General features: G+C 44.0%; 1 protein-coding gene across 4 annotated transcripts in view; it reads left to right on the top strand.

The window, feature by feature from the left end:
* The window catches only part of LOC120945452 (activating transcription factor 7 interacting protein), a 278332-nt gene that overhangs the window by 175487 nt on the left and 78474 nt on the right, over positions 1–24371 (top strand). For all 4 annotated transcript variants that reach the window (XM_040359610.1, XM_040359612.1, XM_040359608.1 and 1 more), the window contains one exon: positions 21506–21575. In XM_040359610.1, coding sequence (XP_040215544.1) covers positions 21506–21575 — 70 coding nt within the window. The remainder of the gene's footprint in view (positions 1–21505; positions 21576–24371) is intronic.

Here is a 24371-nt window from a genome sequence, read left to right as displayed (position 1 = left end):
CAATCCAAGATATTGGTAATGTGGACCATTGCTTAAAGTAACTTGTAATTTTCCGTAATAGGGTAGTTGGCTGAGTAAGTCGGTTAAATTGGCGGTAAGGGTAATACCTAGATAAGTGAGGTGAGATGTAGACCATGTAAAAGGGAGGGATTATTTCGATTGTTGTAGTGCATGTGGGGATAAAGAGATATATTTAAAGCCTTAGATTTTTGCAGGTTTATGACTAATACGGATATATGGCCAAATTGATTTAATTTATTTAAAAGGTTGGGAGCGGTGATATGGGGGAGGACATGAAAATTAAAATATCAGCAAATAAACATGGCTTATGCTGGTGGCCTGCTAGTTCTATGCCTTTGATTGCAGAATCTGTTAGAATAGCTTGGGCCAAGGGTTCAATAAGTAGGGCAAATAAAAGTGGGGAGAGGGGACATCCCCGACGAGTACCCCTATTGATGTCAAACATGTTGGATTTATATCCTGCATACTTGATGTAAGCCTTAGGGTTGTTGTATAAAGATGAAACCCAGCTGAGAAAATGAGGGCCGAAGCCCCATTTTTGAAGAGCAAACTGTAGGTAGGGCCATGTTACTGTATCAAATGCTTTTTTAATGTCTAGCGACAAGAGGCACATAGGAATTTGTCTTGTTTTAGCTGCTTTGGTTAGTAAGGTTGCCCTATATTATCCGTTGCTTGGCGTAAAGGAATAAAGCCATAAGGAATAAAGATCATTGCTTATTAAAGAACCTATAATAGAATTCAGATGCAAAGCCATTATTTTTGCCAGCAATTTTATATCAAGATTTAATAGAGATATTGGCCTAAAGTTTGTACAAGCAGTGTCGTCAGTCTGGGTTTTAGAAATCATTGACGATATTGCTGGAAGAGTTTCCGTACGAAAGGATTGTTTTTTGAGGATGGAATTAAATGCTTCTGTAATATTGGGGATTAGGATGTGGGAGAATTTCTTATAGTGCAGGGCTGAAAATCCATCCGACCCAAGGCATTTGTTTTGAGGGATTTAATGGCAATTTCAATTTCAATGGGGTTAATGGGGCTTTCAAGGCTATCGTATTGAGCCTGTGTCGTGGTTGGGAGTTTAATTTGTAAGAAAAAGATTTGGCTAAAGATTGGTCAAAAGGTCCTTTTTTTTTTTTAGGGGGTATGTGTGGGGGGGGGGCGGGGCCTCACTAAGTCACTATGTCACTAGATCCTCTAGATCCGCTTGATTCAAGGATCAGGGAAGATATCAGATAAGACACATAAAAATTTATATTAGGGAGGGGGGAGGGATGGGGGGGGGTAAAAGGCATAAAGGGTGTACCACTAAGGGGAATTAGGGGTGTGGGTAAGCTGAGAATCCAAAGAAGGGAAAAGGGTGGGGAGGATTTCCCCTTTTTTTTTTTTTTTGCTTTTTGTTTTGGAAAATATTTGATGGTATTGTTAGTATTGTAATATTTTTGGGGACACAGATAAGAGGGTTAGGGGGGGTTAGAGGGGTCACAATAAATTGCTGATACATTGACACATTGAGAAACACTAAAGGTCAAACAGGCCATGACACCTATCTAGAAGTGGGACACGGGAGGGGGGGAGGGGTAAGGGTAGACGGTATAGGGGGAGGTAGGGAGGGTAAGAGCGGGGTCTGGAGATAACGGGGGCCTAATAAGAAGACCTAATAGGAAAATTGGAAGAAGGAACAAGGAAGAGTTGGGATATGAAAAGATGGGGGGAGTAAAATATAAGGAGTAAATATGTTAATAGATCAAAGAGGTTGAAGAGAGAGAGCCGGGAGGGGGGAGTTTAGAAGGATGCCCGCAGTAATTTGATCAATGGGGTTAAAAAATGGACCTCTAATGGGTTAGACAGACAGAGATTTTTATGTCTAAATAGGTTTATATATGTTAATATATTTATATGTTTGAATACGTTTAAGTTTTAAGGTCTATATGGAGGGGGGGGTATCCCACTACATGTGCATATTTGATATCCGACAAGAACTGGGGGGGGAGGGGAAAGGGATTTAAAGGGTTAATTCAGGGAGGCGCACCCGGACTTATATTAAGGCGTGACTCTCCTTGGTGCTCACACACCTTAGCCCACTAAAGCGCCTCTCCTCCGTGTGGAGGGAAGTCGGAGACGCTTAATATTTTTTTTTTTTTGTTTGGTGTTTGTTTTTGTCCTCTCTGGGATCCTAGGGGATCAACCGGATTGGAGGACTAAGATTTTTTTTTTTTTTTTTTTTTTTCTTTCTTTTTTTTTTTTTTTCTCTTCTTTCCCCCTTTTCGCCCTTATTGCCTCCCTCTTTTCTCCCTCCCTCTCTGTGGGGGGACTCTCCGGCCCTCCGCCCTTTATCTACCCATTGGGTACCTCTAGTACCTCTACTAGCTCCCCAAGGAGTCACGTGATTGAGACCCTAAAATGGCAAGGATTAATCTGATTTCTTATAATGTGAAAGGGTTAAACAACCCTGAGAAGAGATCCAAATTGTTAGCAGAATTATGGAGACTAAAGACACATATCGTTTTTCTCCAAGAGACCCATTTTAAGAAAAATAAAAGTCCAAAACTGGGTAATCATAGATTTCCAACTGTATACCAGAGTTCCTCATCGACAACAAAGACAAAGGGGGTTGCAATCATGTTATCAAAGACGATTTCATGGAAAGAAACAAATGTAATTCAGGACGAGGAAGGGCGTCTACTTATAGTAAAAGGCTATTTAAACGACCAGAAAGTAACTATGGTTAACGTTTATTTGCCTAATGAAGGACAGATTGCAGCGTTGGAGAAATACATTAATTTGGTACAGCTGAATGCAGAAGGCATAATCATACTGGCAGGGGATTTGAATTTGGCCCTAGATCCTATCCTAGACACATCCAAGGGAGCATCGCATATATCATATAGTAAATTAAGTAAAGTAAAGAGCTTGCTACAGGAGATACAGGTGGTAGATAGCTGGAGGACCAGGCATACCCATGAGAGGGATTACACTTTTTTTTCAGCCAAACATAAAACATACTCGCGAATAGACTATATATTTGTATCACAAAACTTTTTACAGAATATAGTGGAGGCCTCCATTGGATCATTTACAATCTCTGATCACTCACCGACAAATTGCATACTGGAATGGGGAGAACCCGTAGTCCGCGAGTGGCACTGGAAAATAAACGAATCTCTCTTGAAAGACCCAGAGTATGAGGGAAAGATGGTCCAGGAAATGGAGGGGTTCTTTTCTGACAATGAGGTAGGAGAGGTTTCCCCAAGTTGCATCTGGGAAACACATAAATGTTTCATGAGAGGGATTTTAATTTCAATGGGAACACGACGGAAACGTAGGATAGGGATACGGATGGAAACAATACTGAGAGAAATTCGAAAATTGGAAAAGGTACATAAAAAATCGCTGGCAATTCAGATTGAGGAGAAGTTGAGGCAGGCGCGGGATAAATTGAACCTGTTATTAACAGACAATGCAAAAGCCTCATTAAGAAGATGTAAACAAGCCTTCTACGAATATGGTAATAAGCCTAGTAGGATGCTAGCGAGGGCATTAAGAGAAACAAGGACCCAAAATCGTATAGAAGGTATCAAAACAACAGGGGATAGGATAGTGAAATCTTTACAAGAAATTGCAAAAGTATTTAAAAACTACTATACGAATCTATACCAACTAAAAGAAGAGCGGGACACAGGAAAGACTAGTGGGCAGGAGGAGAAGATAAAGGAATACATAGAGAAGTCAGGAATGCCGAAATTAGCAGAGGAAATTGGGAGAAGCATGGAAGGGCCGATTACAGCTGAGGAATTTATAAACACCCTTAAATTGCTTAAACCAGGTAAAGCTCCCGGCCCCGACGGGTTTACCCTCTTTTACTATAAGACCTACGCAGAAAAACTGATGCCAAGATTTTTAAAGGCATATAATGCGATAAGAGAAGGACAGGGGATACCGGAGGAAGCCCTTATGGCACATATAGCGGTTATACCTAAGGAGGGAAAGGATTTAACATTATGCTCGAATTATCGCCCTATATCGCTACTAAACGTTGACTTGAAGATCTTTACAAAAATCCTAGCAAATAGAATATTACCATATATCCCTGATTTGATACACCAAGACCAGGTGGGATTTACCCCAGGAAGGGAAGGCAGGGAAAATACGCAGCGGGTGATTAATGCGATCCATCTCTCCCAGGTACTTAAGAAAGCTCTAGTTCTCGTATCAACTGACGCCGAAAAAGCGTTTGATAGGGTGGATTGGAAGTTTTTAAAATCAATCATAAAATATATTGGTTTGGGGGAGGGGATGCAAAGATGGGTTATGAGCCTATATTCACAGCCGAAAGCTAGAATAAAGATTAACGAGATTATGTCGGAACCCTTTGAGATACGGAATGGGACGCGGCAAGGTTGCCCTCTGTCACCAATTATTTTTATTTTGACACTTGAACCCTTTTTAAGGACAATAAGACAGAATACCGACATCAGAGGTATTTGTGTAAAGGGGGGAGTTTATAAACTGGCAGCTTTTGCTGATGATTTGATGTTTTCTCTTACGGAACCTACTTTATCTCTTCCCCCATTGTTGGCCGAGATTGCTAGATATGGCGAGCTTTCAAACTTTAAAGTAAACTATGACAAGTCGGAGGCAATGGGGGTGGAGATGAACATGGTACAACAACGACAATTAGCCTCTTTTTTCCCATTCAAATGGACAAATTCACATATTGGATATCTGGGGACTAAAATCCCGAAGAAATTAAACAGAATCTTAGAACTAAATTTAGCACCGTTGACGAGGCAAATAAAACGTGACCTACAGAAATGGGATAGAGAGGTTTTTACCTGGTTCGGTAGGGTCAATATCATAAAGATGAATGCAATGCCGAGGTTATTATATCTATTACAGACACTCCCTACTAGCATACCTCAAGGATTTTTGAAAGAGATCAGAGCGAAGTTTGCGGGATTTATTTGGGCAGGGAAACCAGCCAGTCAGGAGAGATATTTTAACCTTACCAAAGGAAAAAGGGGGCGTTTGTTTTCCAGACCCACTCGCATACTACGAGGCTGTGCATTTGTCAAGAGCGTTGGATTGGTGCGTTACCCCGAAAGTTAAACCATGGATCCTCTTAGAACAGGCAATGATAGAATTACCATTGGAAGGACTAATTTGGCTTTCTAGAACCATTTTACCACAAGCAGTTAAAAAGCATCCAACGATAGGGACAACAATCAGGGTGGTGAAAAAAGTATTTAGAAAATCAAATGATGAAACAGAAGCAAATCCTCTGACTCCAGTCCTGGGAAACCTGGCATTTATGCCAGGTCTGAATGACCCAGGGTTTGGGAACTTAAAAAGACAAGGCAAAACTAGACCGATTCACTTCCAGAAGGAAAACCGGGTAATGACATGGGAGGAAATAGAAAGCGAACTAGCAGAGCCATATAGGAGAAGACAGTTAAGGGGTTTCCTGCGAATCAATACAGGGTCAGACAACGGTGAGGGTAAGACTGTCGGAATTCGAGAAACTGTGTCTCAAGGGAGAAGCGGTCAGACATTCGTTGTCACTGTTTTACTCCCTGGTTAATGAATTTAAAGCTCCACAAGAAATAGGCTTTATACATACCTGGGAGAGAGACCTAGGGGTAACTTTTACAGAGAACCAGAGGAAAAAAATCTTTGAATTTAATCATAAAGCCTCCCTAGCATCTAAGTACCAGGAAGGAGGATATAAGATTCTGAGCAGGTGGTATAGGACTCCAGAAGTTTTAAATCAAATCTTCCCACAAACGTCAAATCTTTGTTGGCGATGTCTAAAAGAAGAGGGAACTCTGTTACATATCTTCTGGAATTGTGAAGGAGTGAAAGATTTCTGGAAGATGGTTTCAGAGGAAATAGAAGAGATAACTGAAATGTCTCTTGGAGAGAACCCAGCGGTCTACCTACTGTTAGATATTCCGATATCAGTAGTAAATTATAAAAAATCCTTGGTAAGACATCTGCTAATAACAGCTAGAGCATGCATTCCAGCCTTATGGAAGCGCACATGCTCACCAAGTAGACCACAATGGCACGAAAAAATTAGGGAAATCCAATGTATGGAGAATCTCACGATGGCTCTGAGGGAACAGGAGGAGAGGTTTAGGGAGATATGGACTCCCTATGATGGGTATAGGGAACGAGGGGAGTAGGTGAGAGTAGGGGGGATTGAGGGAGGGGAGGGGTGGAGGAGGAGGAATTGGAGGGTTTTTTTTTTTTTTGGGCTCGGGAAGGTTTTGGACAAGGGCCCGGATGATGGGGTGGGAGGGGGGAGATGGGGATTTTCACTACCTCAAACGGGGAGAGGACATGTCAAATGTTTTGGGGGAATAGGAAATAAGAAAAGCGGGTAATTGGCTCTGGATCTATATGGTAGTTTATTTAGTTAGTAGCAATTAGGGTCAGAGATAGGTCAGGAACAAGTATAATGTATAGCTGCTTGACTGTTGGCTTTTATTTTGTGACATGGTAATGTCCCTGTTTTTGTGGAATTGTGAAATAAGGAAAAATGAAAAATAAAGAATTTAAAAAAAAAAAAAAAAAGGTCCTTTTTTTTAATAGAGAGGTAAGGTGTTTATGGAAGGTTTGGAGAATCCTTATGGGGTTACTAGTGTAGCAATCTTGGGAAGTTTTCATTCGAATAGGTTTAAAAGGATTGTTTAATTTTTTGAGAGCACGTGCGAGGATGGTTCCTGGTGTATTAGAATTAAAATAGAATTTGTTTTGATTTATGTAGTGATTTGTCTGAGTCTGATAGAAAAAGATCAAGATTTAAACTAGCTTTATCAAGCTTTGACTTTGTCAATGGGGTTGGGTTAGATTGGAAGTTAGCATGGTTTCTAATTTATGTTTTATTTTTGTGGTGCGATGCTTGTCGTAGGCAAACCCCTCTAAAGAACCGGTTTGTGTGCTTCCCATAATGTTAATGGGGATATATCAGGAGTTTTATTACCCAGGAATTCTTTTAGAGCCATTTCTATATCTAAGGAGTTTGAAGGGTGAGATGGAGATGCGTCATTAATATGCCATGTAGTAGAGCTGCACGAGTCTGGCCAAAATGAGAATCACAATTTTTTTGCTTAGAATGAAGATCACGATTCTCACGGCGTAAAATCCTTTACATTTATACAAAAAAAATGGGCTAACTTTACTGGCTAGTTTTTTTTTAATTCATTAAAGTAATTTTTACCAAAAATATTGCATTTAAAAAGACTGCTGCGCAGATACAGTGCAACATAAAATATTGCAACAATCGCCATTTTATTCTGTAGGGTCTGTACTAAAATAATACATAATGTTTTTGGGGGTTCCAAGTAATTTTCTAGCAAAAAAAATAATGATTTTAACTTGAAAAGAGCTGTCAGAAAAAGGTTTGGTGGTTAAACGTTCCCTAATTTACATACAGAAGTTTATTCCTTTGTGATACAATGTTTAGACTTCACTTTCCACTGATAAAGAATGTTTTCAAAACTTGGCAGATTGCCCAGACTCTGACTTTTGGCTGAGAGTAGAGAGGAAATTCTTTGCATACCAAAGTGCAGAGAGAAAATTATTTTCATGTCAAAGATCGTGAAACCCTGTGTCAAGAATTGCAACGAAGAATTAATCGTGCAGATCTACCATGTAGGGTCGTGTGCCTTTGGGATTAAAGAGTTAAAGTAGATATAATAGCGCAATGATCCATCCACGTAAAGGGTTTGATAATTGAGGTGATAAGTTCTGGCGTCATACATAAAGAGATTAGAATATGGTCAAAATCTGGAGAATGATCTATGGGGATGGGAATAAAATGAGAAGTGACGTTTTGCGGGATTAGATTCCCGCCAGGAGTCAACCAGCGAGTGTTGTTGGAGTCTCTGAAAAACTCTACATTGGGGGTTAGATGTGATTGGAGTTGGGGATTAGATGTGATTGGAGTTGGGGATTTATCTAGATAAGGATAAAGCATTTGGTTTGAATCTCCACATATTAAAAGCATGCCTATTTTATGTGAGTCTATAACTTGCAATAAATGGGAGAGAAATTATGTTGATCTATTAGGGGCATAATAGGAAACTACAGTGATGGGGATATCGCAAAGGTGGCCTTCTGGATCTTTGATCTTGTTAAAAGGGAGAAAGGTGTAGTCCGGTGGAATTCTATTAAGACTCCTCTGCGTTTAGTTTTAGCTGAGGCTGTAAAAACTTAAGGATAACCAATGCCAAAATATTTAGGAGCAGAGGTGTCTGTAAAGTGTGATTTCTCCTATCACCTTTCAGGATGGCACACCTGAGAGATGAGGGCTCCTCCCTACAGGAAACACAATCAATTGACAGCTTGTTATAAGTCCCCACCCTTCCTTTTGATCCCCAGTATTGATTGTGTTTCTCCTGAACACAGCGACATGTTTGTTTTGCTTTAAAGACCTAAAGGACCGGGGAGGGTCTAATATAGTACCCCTGTTGAGACCAGTTTTAGGGAGGGCTGAACTAACCTGTAAGCTTTGTCCTCACAGGTCTCCCCAAGCGTGCACCAGCGCTCTGGCCGCAGGTAGTGCTCGCCATTGCTGTATTTCAAAAACGCTGCCATTAAGCCACTCTCTGCACTTCCGGGTTTTCCTATGGAGGAAGCACTGATCTCCAAGACTTGTTCTGAACACAGCCGGATCACAGGAAGTGCGCGGCGCCACAGACAGTGGAACCCGGAAGTGCTAGGAAACGCCGGGAGACAGCGTGGAGAGCAAGGCGGTGTGAAGCAGTCGACTTGCTGTACAAAAGGACAAAAAGCAGCGCCCTCTAAGCGTAGTAATCTTGTTTTTAATAGGTAAAAACAGACAATTCATATAAAGGTGTCACTCACAAGGATATGTAAAACATGGGTTTATCTGTACTTTGTTTCATCCGCTGAGGCATCCGGGGTGCAGGTGCTCCGCTGGTCCTGGAGATCTTAAGCAGGCGTCCCTGTGTTATCCACACTACCATCAACCGCGGTGGCGAGATGGTATACCTCCGAAGCTGGGGACGGAGGTATACCATCTCGCCACCGCGGTTTATGGGTAAGCTATGTGGCCTTCCCTTTCAAGGTTCATTGCTTTTTGGCCTGGACGATGTCCTGTCAAGTTCATCAGAAAAAGATTTCAGTTAAACCCCAAAAAAATAGGTTTAGGAAAACTTTTCCCCCAGTCTTCCAAGTCAGCCCTTGAGAGATGGAGCTCCTCCTCACAATCAGGAAACACATTGCCACTAATTTACCTCCCTTTAAGAGGCGGTCCCTGGTCAGTCTTGGTGTTACCCCCATCCGGAGGAGACATGTTTCCAGAGGACCTGGGGGGGGCTGCATCTCTCGAGAGCTGACCAGGGCAGGGGTCCAGCTGGGGCAGCACTTTTTTGTGTATACGAGCTGCAGGAGACAGTGTTACGCAGACGGAGCAGTGGAGCGGCAGGGGGTCAGTGGACTCACCGGAGCCGTGTATTGGCATGGAGGAGGTCGGCATATGGCCATGGGCAACCCTCTTTAAGCAGTGGGCAGGAGGTGTCCCGGTTTTGTTTTTCCTCTGTGCCCAGGCGTGGAGAAAGGCACCGTTTCATCGTCCCCCTTGGCGGCTTTAGTGAGGGGGCGTGTACCCGCAGCTAATGCTGCTTGACTCGGAAGATGCAGTGCATCGCTTCCGGGGCAGGATGACGTCATTGGCGTGCGCCGGGGAGCTGGCCCTTCCCCTTAAAGGCACTGGAAATTCAAACGTCCGGCTGGTGCTATCAGCGTGGATGCAGGATACAGCACGGATGAGATTCCATCGGCCCAGGCTCCAGGAGGCGAAAGCACCAGCAGGATACAGGTAGGCACCAGTGGGTGACCTTTGTATCTGTATTGAAGGGACAGCAGCTAGATGGTGGTGGTCACTAGCTTAGCTGGGGCTTACAGGGGTACTAGGGTCACTGGGTGTGCACTGTAGTATTGTATGGTGGAGTGTGCTGAAGTCTCACCGCCATGGGGCCCCTGTAGTCTTTCTTTTGGCAGGTGAAACCACCCAAAGCCCAATCCCAAAAAGCGGTGTGCGAAATGTGCTAACAATTTAGCGTGGAGTACACAGAACCGCTATGCCAAGTTTGCATTGACATGCTGGTTAAACAATCAGACAAGGTGTATGCAAAAGATTTTGGATCCGTAAGAGATGAGATGGCTAACACCTTTTTAAGGATCTCAATTTTTTTTATAAACCTCCAACAGTTCCTTTATGGAAGTCCCTCTCCCATAGCCTCACCCAGATCGGAAGTCTCATCAGGGTCGCATGAGTCAGTAAGGGAGCGAGCAGGCAGCAGCGCAGCTAGCGTTATGGCCAGCGATTAACTCGGAACCAGAACAGGAGGAGGGGGAGAAGAAAGGGACCCAATTACAAATTATCGCTAGAGGATGTGGATGATTTGCTTGGGGCCTTTTATGAAACTTTGGCGAAAAAGAACAACCTTCCAAACATGACCTGATGTACCAAGGTCTGAGGAAGAAAAATTCCAAAGTGTTCCCAGTTCATCAGGTGATGTCCGATTACCGTGAAAAACGAATGGAGATATCCAGAGAGGAAACCAATTTTTTGCGGCTAGTCACAAAAAGCAATTTCCTTTTTAGTGACGATCCAAAGGAAGTGTGGAACAAAAATCCGAAATTGGATGCACCACTTTCCAAAGTCTCTAAAAATTCTTCATTAGCTTTTTAAGATATGGGACACTTAAAAGATGCCATGAATAAGAAGGGTGATATGCTAAAAAGAGCCTAAAACCAGCGCTAGCTACCACCTGTGTGGCAAGAAATCTGGAATTTTGGTTATCCCAGTTACACGATCATATAAAAAAAATAGGACACCTAGAGAGGAGATTCTGAAAACTCTTCCAGTGCTCTCCAAGGCAGTCGGTTACATTGCGGATGCATCCGCAGAGTTTGTTAAACTGGCAGCAAGGTCAGGTGGACTAGCTATCGCAGCAAGACGTACGATTTGGATGAAAGCCTGGACAGGTGATGCTACATCCAAAACAAGATTGTGCAATCTACCATTCACAGGCGATATTTTTTTTTTTTTTGGTTCAGGCCTAGACGAGGCCCTGGAAAGAACAGCAGATAAGACCTTTCCTGCTGAAAAATGCAAATTTCCACAAAAAAGTTTTTTTTGTGGACGAAGAGATCGTCCCCAAGAAGGAAAGAAGAGTACCCTAAGAAAAACTGGATGGGTCAAAGGAAAACCAAAGAGTAATTTTAAAGGCTTACCTTGAGTGGAGTCCATTTTGCAGGTTTGTATGCTCACCCTTACAAATACACACAGCCCACAGTAATAAGGTAAGACACTACCTGGGCTGTGAGTCTGTGCACGGGGGCTTGATAGGGATTTGCCAAGGATAGCCGAAGTATAGCCGTGGTCCAGGATTCCAGAGAGAGTCAGGTAACTACTGACGGAAAGTTCAGGGTTGCAGACAGGAACCAAAAACAAGTCCGGAGCACAAGCCGTGGGTCAAGGGATGGAGAAGACACGGAAAGTCCAAAAGTACAAGCCGGGGTCAGAGGGCAGGAGACAGCAGCAATCCAGGGTACGTAAGCCAAAGGGTCAGAAGCCGGGGTCAGTCTTGTAGCTGAAGACAATCACAGGAACACAGGAACCGTTGGCACAGACAGGACAAGCAGAGTACAATGAACTGACACCTGCCTCATAGTGAGGCAGGGCTTTATACCCTGGTTGATTAGGAAACCTGCCTCAGCTGGACCAGGATAAACAGGTGCAGATTGCAGGGAGATTCAAAGACAGGCAATCGGCACATAGTTCAGAACCAGGCTTTGATGGACCGCAAGCAGAATATGAACTTGAGGAGTGGCTCAGAGGCAAAGACCTGGAGCAGTGAAGGAGAAGTCCTGGGTTCAATCCCACCCAGAGCCACTTGGGGCGTGACCACGTCTCGCTGTCTGTTTGGCACGATAGCGATCGTGACAGTAATCCACTCTTTGGCGCTGCTAACCAAACCACCAAACGGTGACAACCAAGTGCCAGTAGGGGGACGACTGGCTACCTTCCTACCTCAGTGGCAGAAGACAACAGCCAATCAATTTATTTTAGAAATTATCACAAAGGGCTACTCCCTAGAATTCAATTGCCATCCTCCAGAGAGAGATTCCTATTAACGAAACTTCCCAGAGACTCAGAAAAAGCCAAAGCTCTTCCTCTGTTGTTACTAGGGGAGATGGTGGACCAAAATGTCCTTATCCCAGTTCCAGAGAAGGAAAAAGGAAAGGGTTTTCACTCATGTTTTCGTCATCAAGAAACCACCTGGGAAGTTTAGATTGATACTGAATCTCAAACCCTTGAATCAAGCGATTCAATATAAAAAATTCCGAATGGAGTCCATATTTTCAGTCAAAAACATTCTGCAACATTCATGGCGACCTTGGATCTCAGGGACACATCTTCACATTCCCATCAGAAAAGAATCCCAGAGATATAAGGTTAGCAGTAGAGATAGAAGGAAAGTAATACCACTTCCAGAGCAGAGCTCTTCCTTTTCTGGTTGTCCTCGTCATCGAGGATATTTACCAAGGTGTTGGCAGAGGTTCTGGCTCCTCTAAGGTTGAAGAAGATTACCGTAATATCATATCTAGACGATCTACTGTTCAACGACCTCAACGAAGCACAACTGTGGTTGAAGTCGCTGGGGTGGATTCTAAACTTGGAAAAAATCAAACCTCTGTCCCACCCAGAACGTTCGGTTCCTGGGGTATCGGCTCCAGAGAGCAGAAAACATCTCTTCCAGAGGAGAAAATCCAAAATCTCATCAAGAGAGTGAGTTATATACAGAACAACCTACCGATAACCATCAGAGAGCTGATGTCGTTTCTGGGTCTGATGACATCATCAATACCAGCAGTCCAGTGGGAAAAGTTTCATCTGAGGCCGCTTCAAAACAGAGGAGATCTGGACAAGTCGGTATGACTCCCAACATCGGTAAAGAAGTCACTATGGTGGTGCAGGGTCCACCCAAACCTAACCTGGCTTGGTCATTTCCGATCTCCCAGAAATTGACCACAGACGCAAGCAGTTGGGGAGCTCACCTAGCAGGGCAACCTGCTCAGGGTAGATGGTCCCCGGAGGAAGCCAAAGCATCCTCAAACTCATGGCGATAGCCAAGGCCATAGAATTTGTTCAGAACCAACTGAGAAGTTGTCACATCCTGATACACTCAGACAACGCCACAGCAGTGGCTTATGTAAACAAGCAAGGGGGCACAAGAATCCCATCTCTAAGCCACATCTCCAATCGGATATCCCGATGGGCAGAAGGGAACCTGCTGTCACTTGGGGCAGTCCATCTAAAAGGGAAAGACAACCAAGTAGTGGACTTTCTCAGCCGCCAGGAGATCTCCCAAGAGGAATGGGTATTACACCCGGAGGTGTTCAAGGAAATTACAGCCCGCTGGGGAGTCCCAAGCATAGATCTGTTTGCCTCTCTGAAGAATGCTCAGGTGAAGCGTTTCTTCTCGCTAAACCAGCAAGACCAACCTCTTGTAATAGACGCTCTCCAGAACCCATGGAACATCAAAATATGCTATGCCTTCCCTCCGTGCATCTGATTCCACGGGTGGTAAAGAAGTTTCTACAGGAACAGACAAAACGTATACTAATTGTACCATACTGGCCCAAGAGCCTGGTTCTCAACTCTGTCTTTCTGCATAAGAGCCGTGGCTTCTACCTCACAGGGCAGACCTAATGTGTCAGGGTCCACTGACAGGCCTAAAACAGGAAAATTTAAAATGGGCGGCCTGGTTACTGAGGAGGACCTCTTGAGATCAAAAGGACTCTCGGAGAAGGTAGTGGCAACTCTTCTGAGCGCCAGGAAGCCAAACACCAGAGCCATTTACAAAAAGATCTGGAAAAAATAACAGTTGATGCACTGAAAACCAAAGACAGAAAATGGATACACATACTATCCTTGAGTTTTTACAGCAAGGCGCTGATAAAGTGCTAGTGCTCAGTACACAAAGTTCAGATTGCAGCGCTGTCTGTGTATCTGGAAAGGACACTACAAGAGAACCCCTTGGTCTCGTTTTTGCAGGGCATTGGCGAAATACAAAAAGTCCAAGATACAAAAATGTCTCACATGGGATTTATCAGTGGTGCCGAGGGGGATCATCAAACCTCCCTTCGAGCCACTGCAAGAGACGTCTTTAAGATTGACTCTAGAGACCTCTGTTTCTCATAGCCATCACAACGGCACGTAGAATAGGAGAAATACAAGCTTTATCTGTTTAAGAACCTTTTTTTTGAAGATCTAGGACGATCGAATAGTCCTTCAAACAGATCTGGGATTTACTCCAAAAGTGACATCAACTTTTCATAAATCATAGGATATAGTTTTACCTTCATTTTGCAGTTCACCAAAAACAGCAAAGAACAAGAATTAAGTTTCCTGGATGTCAGAAGGTGTTTACTTCACTATTTAGAAGTTACCAATGAATTCAGAACAGCAGATGCTTTATGCTTTATTTAGATTGTACGCTGGCCAACTGAAGGGCAAACAAGCATCCAAAAAGACAATTGCCAGATGGATCAAGGCAGCTATTCTAGAAGGTTACAGTGTTATGGAAAAACACCACCAAAAGAACTTAAAGCTCATTCTACAAGAGCTTCAGCAGCCTCATGGGCAGAAAGGGTAGGAGCAACTCCAGACAAATTTGCAGGGCAGCAACCTGGACAAGATTCTCGACCTTCGTTCAGCATTAGACTGGATCTGATTTCCAGCCAGGACCAGGCTTTTGGTAGGAAAGTCCTCCAAGCCATTGTCCCACCCTAGATCTGGTGAGTTCTTGGTTATCCTCTTAAGGGCTGACTTGGAAGACTGGGGGGAAAGCAGATTTAGTTTCCAATAGTCCTCCAAGGCAGCACGATCCCACCCTAAAATGTCTAACCTTGTGGGGTTGTGTTGTTCTATATCGTTTCAGATTCCGGCCTTTGGTTCTCTGGGATGACTGACCAGGGACCTGAGGGACCGCCTCTTAAAGGGAGGAAAATTGGTGGCAATGTGTTTCCTGATTGTGAGGAGGAGCTCCATCTCACAAGGGCTGCCTTGGAAGCCAATTTAAGCATAGAACCAAAAAGGAACCTAACAAACTGTGGGGTTATGGTAGGGGAAAGCAAAAGAACAATGTACTGTTCCTCTCCCCCAAAGTTGGCGCCAAAGAGACTAAGTGACGCCAAGATCAGAGTGGGGGGACGGCTGTCCCAATTTGTTCTCAGTGGGGAAAGATTTCGGACTGCACTTACATCTGCCGAATCTTACGAGAAGGTTATCGTCTGGAATTCTCTGCATAACCCCCCTCTATGATCATTCTTACACGTCCTCCCAGGGATGCCCTAAAAAAATCTGCCCTCCTGGAGGGTATCCAGGAATTGGTAGAACAGCAGGTGGTGGTACCAGTACCAAAAGAACAATGCCAGGGATTCTATTCCCACGTATTTGTTCGCAAGCCATCGGAAAAAAAATAACGCCTAATAGTAAATTTAAGAAACCTGAACAAGTACCTGGAATACAAAAAATTTACCATGGACAGTATCTACTCGGTACGCAAGAACCTCATGAAGGGAACCCTTCATGATGACCCTGGACCCCAAGGATGTGCCAATTCATGTGGACCATCAGGCAAATTTGAGGTTCGCAGTGGTAGTCTGAGGAGAGATCTTTCACTGGCAATTCAAAGCCCTACCATTTGAACTTACAGCCAGTCCAAGGATTTTTACAAAAATCTTAGCGGAGGCAGTAGAGTAGCCTTTCTACATCTCCAGGGTATATCCCTAATACCCTACCTGGATGATCTGCTGATCTCCGCACAATCAGTCTCCCAGGTCACGTTGGATACCAACAAAGCAGTATCATGCCGCGTACACACCATCACTTTATGTGATGGAAAAAAACGAAGTTTTTAAAAACGTCACTTTAAATGACCGTGTGTGGGGGAAAACGTCGTTTTATGTCTTGTGAAAAACGACAAAAAAAATTGAAGCATGCTTCAATTTTATGTGTCGTTTTTCAAAACGTTGTTTTTTACTTCACAGAAATTGACCGTGTGTAGCAAAAAACAACGTTTAAAACAACGTTTTTACACCCGCGCATGCCCAGAAGCTAGTTATGAAGCGAGCTTCAATGGAAAAAAGTGGTGAACGTAACCTCGCTTTGCTAGAGCATTGTGAAAAAACGATGGTGTGTAGGCAACTTCGTCTTTGAAAATTGAAGTTTCAAAAACGTCGTTTTTTACTTCACAGAAAATGTCGTTTTTTTTCATCACATAAAGTGATGGTGTGTATGCGGCATTAGTCCTGGAAAACCTGAGTTGGATAATCAATACAGAAAAATCCTCCCTGGAACCAGAACAGGTCAAGACCTTCCTTGGCTACATAGTAGACACCAAGCTGCAGAAGCTCTTCCTGCCAGAAGTCAAATTGGCAAAACTAGCTTCATCAGTAGGGGATCTGATAAAGACCCCGTCACACTCCAGGAGGGAAATACTAAGAACCCTAGGCCTGATGTCGGCAAGTATACCAGCAGTAGTCTAGGCACAACTCCACTCAAGGACACTTCATTTCTTCTTCCTGTCTTCTTGGGACAAAAAGGAGTCTTTGGATCAGGAGATGCTGCTAACCCCTCAGGTCCTGTCCTTTCTGGAGTGGTGGACAATCCCCAAAAACCTAAGAGGAGGCCGACCATGGGCCCAGTGGAATCCGGTAAAGGTCACCACCGATGCCAGTTCCTGGGTGTGGGGAGCCCACCTAGGGAAGAAAAAAGCCCAAGGGCAATGGAACAGCTCACTGGCTCGGATGTCATTCAACTACAGGGAGCTCAGAGCAGTGGGGAAAGCCTTTCAGAAAGACCATCACGGGCAAGCAAGTTCAGGTGAGCTCCGACAACGCTATGGTCGTAGCCTACCTGAGTCACCAGGGAGGCACCCGGTCCAGACCCCCTACTAGAACTATCCAAAGAGATCCTAGATTGGACCAAAGGAAAGGTTCTCTCCATTTCTGCCATCCACATAAAGGGGACAAGCAATACCAAGGCAGACTTCCTCAGTTGCCAGCTGATAAGACCGGATGAATGGGAACGAAACCCTGTGGTATTTCAAACCCTGGTGCTGTACTTTCGAAATCCAGAAATAGATCTGTTTGCTGGCAAAACAGAAAAGAAAAAAAAGATATTTCTCGATTTCCCAAGAGAAGGAGTCGGAAGGATTAGATGCACTGACTCAGACCTGGCATTACAGGCTGGCATATGCCTTCCCGCCTTTGGCCTTGATTCCGCGGGTCCTTCAGAAGCTCAGATCTCAAGGCCAGATCCTTCTGATAGCACCTTGGTGGCCAAGGAGAGCTTGGTTTGCAAGTTTGAAATCCATGGCAGTAGCAAAACCATTGAAGCTCCCAAACAGGACAGATCGTCGCATGCAGGGACCAGTTCTACACCCAAGGCCGAAATTTTTCCAGCTGGCAGCCTTGTTGGTGAGTGCCACATCCTGAAGCGTAAAGGCTGTTCAGAGAAGGCAATAAATACCCTCCTAAGTAGAAAACCAGTGATTAAAAAGTCTTATTAAAAAGTTTGGAAGTCTTTCTGCTCCTGGGGTAAAGAAAGACAGATGACCTCCACTACTGTTTTCCGGTTATCTTGGAGTTTCCCCAGGATGGAGTAGACATAGGCTTAACAGTCAGTACCCTTTGGGTTCAAATAGCGGCCACCTCAGTCCATCTTGATAGAAGACTGGCCAAAGAGGACCTCATTAAACATTTTCTGTTAGCAAGGGAAAGAGTTTTCCCTGTCCTTTAAAGGTAATTTTCCATCTTGGGACTTGACTAGGGTGTTAGAACACCCGTTCGAACCTATAGAAGAGGTTCCCTTTAAGTTTCTAACTTTAAAAATTGCATTTTTGTTAGCAATTACTACAGCCAGGAGGGTAGGGGATATGCAGGCGCTGTCCATGAAGGAACCCTTCCTACTGGTACAGCCAGAGTCACTCTCAGGGCAGAACCCTTGTACCTACCAAAGGTAGCATCCTTATTTCATAGGACGCAAGACATAATATTGCCGTCTTTTTGTGATAAACCAAAAAACACAAAAAATAAATTTCATTGTCTGGATGTAAGAAGGTGTCTCCTTGCCTATCTAGAGAGAACAAAGAGTTTTAGGAGATCCAATCTACTAATTTTGTATGCTGTGCCCAGGAAGGGACTGCAGCCATCTAAAGCCTCAGTCTCCAGATGGATAAGAGAAGCTATCTCCAGGGCTTATGTATGCTCTGGGATCCCAGCTTCAGCTAAAATCAAAGCTCATTCAACCAGATCACTAGAAACTTCCTGGGCTAAAAAAAGCAGGGGCCTCCTAGGAGCAAATCCGCAGTGCAGCCACCTGGTCCAGTCAACATACTTTCCTGAAGCACTATCATGTGGAAATGTCACAGCAAGACTTGACTTTCGGTCGGAAGGGCTCTTCAAGCTGTGGTCCCACCCTGAAGGTAGGCCTGTGTTTACTTGATTATCCTCTTAGGTGTGCCGTCCTGGAAGGTGTTGGGAGAAAACCTACATTGGACTTACCGGTAACGGTATTTCTACAAACCTTCCAGTACGGCAGGCCTACTTCCCACTATATATGGAGGGAAAAGATAAGCTAAACGCTAGGTGGAAAGTACCTATATGGAACAATGTCCCCTGTGAACCAGTTCGGGATTACTTTATTACATCCTGGGGATCAAGGGGAAGGGTGGGGACTTATAACAAGCTGTCAATTGTTTCCTGTAGGGAGGAGCCCTCATCTCTCAGATGTGCCGTCCTGGAATGTTCGTAGAAATACCGTTAACGATAAGTCGAACATAGGTTTTCCTGGAGACACACAATTTCGTCTTTAGAGGAAGATAATCTAAATACTTTAGTTCGCCTTTGCGAAATGTTTAGACCTTGGACAGATGAAGTAAGAACATTTAAGAGAGCCATTTAGAGGTTGAAAGCAAGATATGGTAATGTATAACCTGTAAATGTGATTCATATTTACCCTGGAAAAGAACAAAGGGAAAGGAAGGAGAAAACTGCATAGAGTAGAAAAAGAGTAGGAGTTTTATAATATATACAATCTTTTTCCCGTTGCGATTCTTGACACAGGGTTTCATGATCTTTGACATGAAAATAATTTTCTCTGCACTTTGGTATGCAAAGAATTTCCTCTGCTCTCAGCCAAAAGTCAAAGTCTGGGCAATCTGCCAAGTTTTGAAAACATTCTTTATCAGTGGAAAGTGAAGTCTAAACATTGTATCACATCAAAGGAATAAACTTCTGTATGTAAATTAGGAACGTTTAACCACTTAAACACCAAACCTTTTTCTGACAGCTCTTTTCAAGTTAAAATCATTCTTCTCCTTTGGCCAGAATCGTGCAGCTCTAATATATATAATATTTGTATAAAAGGAAAAAATAAAATGCTGGCTCAGTCTTTGGGACCATTGTCATTTTCACAGCAAAAAATGCATTAATTGTGAAAATGACAATTGCAGTTTGGGAGTTATCCACAGGGGGTGCTGATGGGGTTATGTGTGACCTCAAGTGTGTTTACAACTGTAGGGGGTGTGACGTCATCGATTGTGTCCCCCTATAAAAGGGATCACGCGATCGATGACGCCGCCGCCACAGTGAAGAATGGGGAAGCCGTGTTTACACACGGCTCTCTCCGTTCTTCAGCTCCGGGGACCATCCGCGGGACTCCAGCGACGATCGGGTCCCCGAGTCCTGCGGTCACGGAGCCCACGGCTGGGCTTAAAGGACAACGAACCTATACGTTGATGTGCCCAGCCGTGCCATTCTGCCGACGTATACCGGCTTGAAGGGGTCGTTGAGTGGTTAAATCATTCAGGAGAGGTTGAACAATGTCCCGTGTACATGAAGCCTTAACTCTAATTCACTGATATTCACCAGTTAGGTGCATTCCTCCTCTAGGCTGGTGCCCCTTTTCTTGGGGCTTGCAGATTGCTACCCCCCATACTATACCAATTCCAAACAAAATAAGTAGGGTGCGGAAAAGAAACTCATTACACTAGGCAAGACCTACCTCTTCATGTTATAGATTGCAAACCCCTAGACCATGATACCCTACAGGTCTTGGTTTGGCCTTGTATATCATCTTCCAAACACTGTGGCACCAGCAAGCCCTGTGCACTCTCCTTGAAAGAAGTTGCTCTCCTTTCTTACCTGCTGCAACCTTCTGTGTCCCTCTGGAACCACCTTCAGGTGCTCCTTGCTCATACAGGGCCCTTACCTTGTGTTCAAGGGGAATATTTCCCTAAAAGGTCCTCTGTAAGAGTGGAACCTTTTTCTCTCCATTGCTCCTGGCAGCCATAGTTATTGGCTCCTTGTGTTTTCCCCCTAATTTTTCTCAGCATCCAACTTTTGTTTCTCTCGCAAGTTGCAGGGCCACCATTTAATCTGTTCACATTTGCAACAATGTTTTTTTTTTTTTTTTTGCCTGGTGGCTGTTGTGTTCCTGTTTCATGTTGCACCTTAAATATGGCTCCACCTCAGAAAATCTGTGTATTTCTCTCCCTGCCAACTTCTGCCATTATTTGAATTTACTGCTGCTGTGCGTGGCTTTACCCCCACACAGCTGGGTCCTTTTGTTTACAGAAATATTTTGAAAATATGGAAAATACACTTGCAAACAGAACCCAGATTACAGGATTTTAAAAAAAAAAATGCACTGCACAAATTCATAGGATGAGAACTTAATTTTTCAAATCACACCTGATGTTTCAGAGCGAGAGCAATAATTCTAGCACTTGACCTTCTCTGTAACTAGAGTAACCTGGTAACTGTGTTTTTTAATTTTATTTTTAAAGTGTTGCCCATGGGAATTGTCGGGTACCGTAGTTTGCCACCATTCCTAAAGTTTGCCCAATTTAAAAGTGTGACATGTTTGGTATCTATTTACTCGGTGTAACATCATCTTTCACAGTATTCAAAAAAAAATTGCATTAACTTTACGGTTTTGTTTGTGCTTTTGTTTTTCATGAGTTTTTTTTTTTTTTTTTTCCAATTCTTTTGAAAGACCCCTGCGCAAATACCGTGTGACATAAAATATTGCAACAGCCACCATTTTATTCTCTAGGGTCTCTGCTAAAAATATATAATATATATATTGTATTGGTTTGGGGGTTCTAAGTAATTTTCTACCAAAAAATATGGATTTTAACTTGTAAGCAAAAAATGTCAGAAATAGGCTTGGGCATGAAAGGTTTATCCTTTATGCAGTATATATTCTATGATTTTCACAGATTGTGTTCTTTATGTGCTGGTAAGTGCCTGGTTAAACAGGACAACTTTTTTTAACAAAAGCATTTTTGATTTTAAAAAAAGTGCATTTAAATGTTATGCTTCTATAAAGCCAATCTTCCAACATTTTATATTAAGTTCAGTGTAATTTCCGTTTTAGAGTGGTAAATCTGCAGCTGGTGTTATTGACCTTACCCTGGATGATGAAGGTCCTGAACTGTCTTCTCAAGGTGAGCACTAAACTAAAGACCATGAACGTGTAAACCTCCAGTTCTGCAAATAATGCAAATCATTTTTTAGTTGTAGCACTTGGAGGTATAGCTAATTTATTTATTACAGGTACTCTTATAGCGCCAAGAGCTTGCAATCATAAGGTCCCTAACTCGTATTCATATATACTCATACTAGGGCCAGTCTAGACAGGATCCAATTAACCTACTAACAGGTCTTTGGAGTGTGGGGGGGGGGGACCGGAGTCTCCAGGGGAAACCCATGCAGGCACAGGGAGAACATGTAAACAATATTGTTGTGATCATTAAATAAGATTTTACTTAGTGTTTGTAAAGATGTAGAAGATTTGTTTACCTTCATGTATTCTATGTATTTGGTTAAACCATCTTCTATATGCAGCTTCTCCCAAGCCCTCCCCTTATATTAGCCTGAGCTCTTTCTCGATCCAGTGTTGTACTTGAGAGCAATGACTCTCTCCACGCTCTCTCTCCCCTTACAGGGCAAATTGATAGCCACAGAAACCATTGCCTCCTGCTGCTCTCAATTAAATCCTCTGAAGAGGTAGTGGGGGCGGGGCAAAGTCGTATTGTTTGTGTCACAGACTGTGTGGCTCAGGATCTAGCTCGCAGGTGTGCCGCCATAGGAAGCAGCTTTCCATGATGGCACACCAAGAAGTGGAGGAGCCAAGAGTGCCAGGGATGAACTCAAGTCGAGGAGGATCAGGGCTGATCTGTGCAAAACCATTGCACAGGTGTGTGTGTGTGTGTGTGTGTGTGTGTGTGTGTGTGTGTGTGTGTGTGTGTGTGTGTGTGTGTGTGTGTGTGTGTGTGTATGTATATATATATATATATATATATATATATATATATATATATATTCATGTATGTTTAAAAACAAAAGTTTACAATCACTTTTACTGTACACACATTTGTAAAAATAGATATCTGTATATTGGGGGTGCTGAAATTTAATTGCAGCGTCGATGAATCGCGATTCGGGTGTCCACGATGTGGCATCGATGCTGCGACCGGCATAATCTATTGGTGGGTGAAGTCATCCCGACTTGCCCCGCCCCTCCTGGGAGAGCGCTCGGAGCGTACTCTACTTACTGTATAGCTGTTAAATTTACTGTCTTATTGAATCCCATGTTACAATACATTAAGTGCCACACTGTATGTGATATTTAAAAAAAAATATGTAGCTTCATACTGCATTTCTCAGGGCATCCGCACCGCTCATGTGACTTCTCGGCTGATGCCAGGAGACGTGAGAGGAAAGCAGATAGAGGCGGGGCAGGCAGATACATGAAAAACACATACAGTGAGGCACTTAACGGATTGTAACAAATTCATTAAGACCGGTTTCTCTTTTGTTCATGGATGGACACAGCCTTAATCTTGACTTGGTCTTCCATTAGGAGTTGACTAGGCAGAAACTTATCTAAAAGATTAACTTTATCATACACACCCTATAGCCCCGCCCAGGGGGCGGGCCTTCTGGGTATAACCCCTCTCTCTGCATCTCGCAGATAATTTTTTTTCTGCCTAGTTTCAGGAGAAGACATGGCTCCCTTCAGGTCCATGGCTTGGAGGCTGTTCAAGATGCTGTATTTTTTATTTTTTCCTGCGATCAACTGCCGACTGGGGCGACAGGCTGGATCTTGGATCCTTTTATTCTTCCCAGTTCCGGCCATCGAGCGTGTGCCGACCGTAGCTGCGCGCTGGGACCTCCACGACATGCCCGTCGCTCTACGGGTGGCCGGTGAGCTAAACGCTCCAGGGCTTGCATATTGGTCTGCAGGGCCGAGTCGCAGTAGCCTGGCCGACAGTCATCTCCATTACCATGTGAAAGATGCACTGTCCAGGATGCTTCCAGCATAAAACCACAGGAGGGTAAGTACTACTACCTTGCTTCGGCAATAAAACAGAGCTGGGCATCCCTGGAGAGGTGAGTAAAGGGCTATATATTTCCCTTCTCCCCTCCTTCCCCTTCCCTCCTTCTTAGACTGCTGAGGTGGGGGTTGCCCTGGGGAGCCCCACCTGAGAACCAATATAAAGTATAAGTGCATAGATATTGCTTACTTGTGTCCATGTTGTCAGCTGCTGCTTCCCTCTTTCAATGTAGAGGGCTGCATAAGAGATTCTGCTGCTGTGTGTTTGTACCATGCTGGATTGTTCGTATACCGGCTGGCCATTTTCTTGTAGCCTCTACTCAGAGCTCGGCGGCCATACTTCTGCGGTCTATATGCACTACAGCGGCCATTTTCTTGTAGCCGCCCAGCGCTGGAGGTGTTGCTCACACAGCGCCTAAGGGGGGGCTGTACCGCGTCTCCTGGCCGCTCAGCGCGCCCCAAGAAGGGCACTTGAACGGCTTTCCTCCAGCAGCATCTCCCCACGAAACTGGGGCCTTTAGGTCCCGCTCAGCGCCCATTTTTTTGTAGCCCATGCAAGTATTACAGCACTGGTGGCCATGCTTTTGGGGCCTCAGTATGCTTGGCTCAGCAGCCAAACAGACACACACTGCTGACTAGCAAACAAGCTGTTAAGGACAACAGCCTTGTAGATAGCAGCCATTCAGCAACTTGGTTATATTCAGCGGACAAGAAGCAGCTCAGCTAAACGGCACTGCACTGCTGGTTCCAGGGTGGTGAGTCCTCTGGGGGGTACCCCTCATCTCTGCTGCAGTTAGGAGGGTGGGTTGTCCACCTTGCTTGGAATCCCTGTGTCAAGCGTGTGGGCAGCATGGCGTCAAACAGCTGAGCTGGCAATTAATTCCCCTGTACTCGATGTATTGGT

This window comes from Rana temporaria, chromosome 7 (genome assembly GCF_905171775.1).
Source record: "Rana temporaria chromosome 7, aRanTem1.1, whole genome shotgun sequence".
NCBI classification, from domain to species: domain Eukaryota; kingdom Metazoa; phylum Chordata; class Amphibia; order Anura; family Ranidae; genus Rana; species Rana temporaria.
The sequence above is the reverse complement of the archived record's forward strand: the minus strand, read 5'-3'. Positions and strand labels throughout refer to the sequence as shown.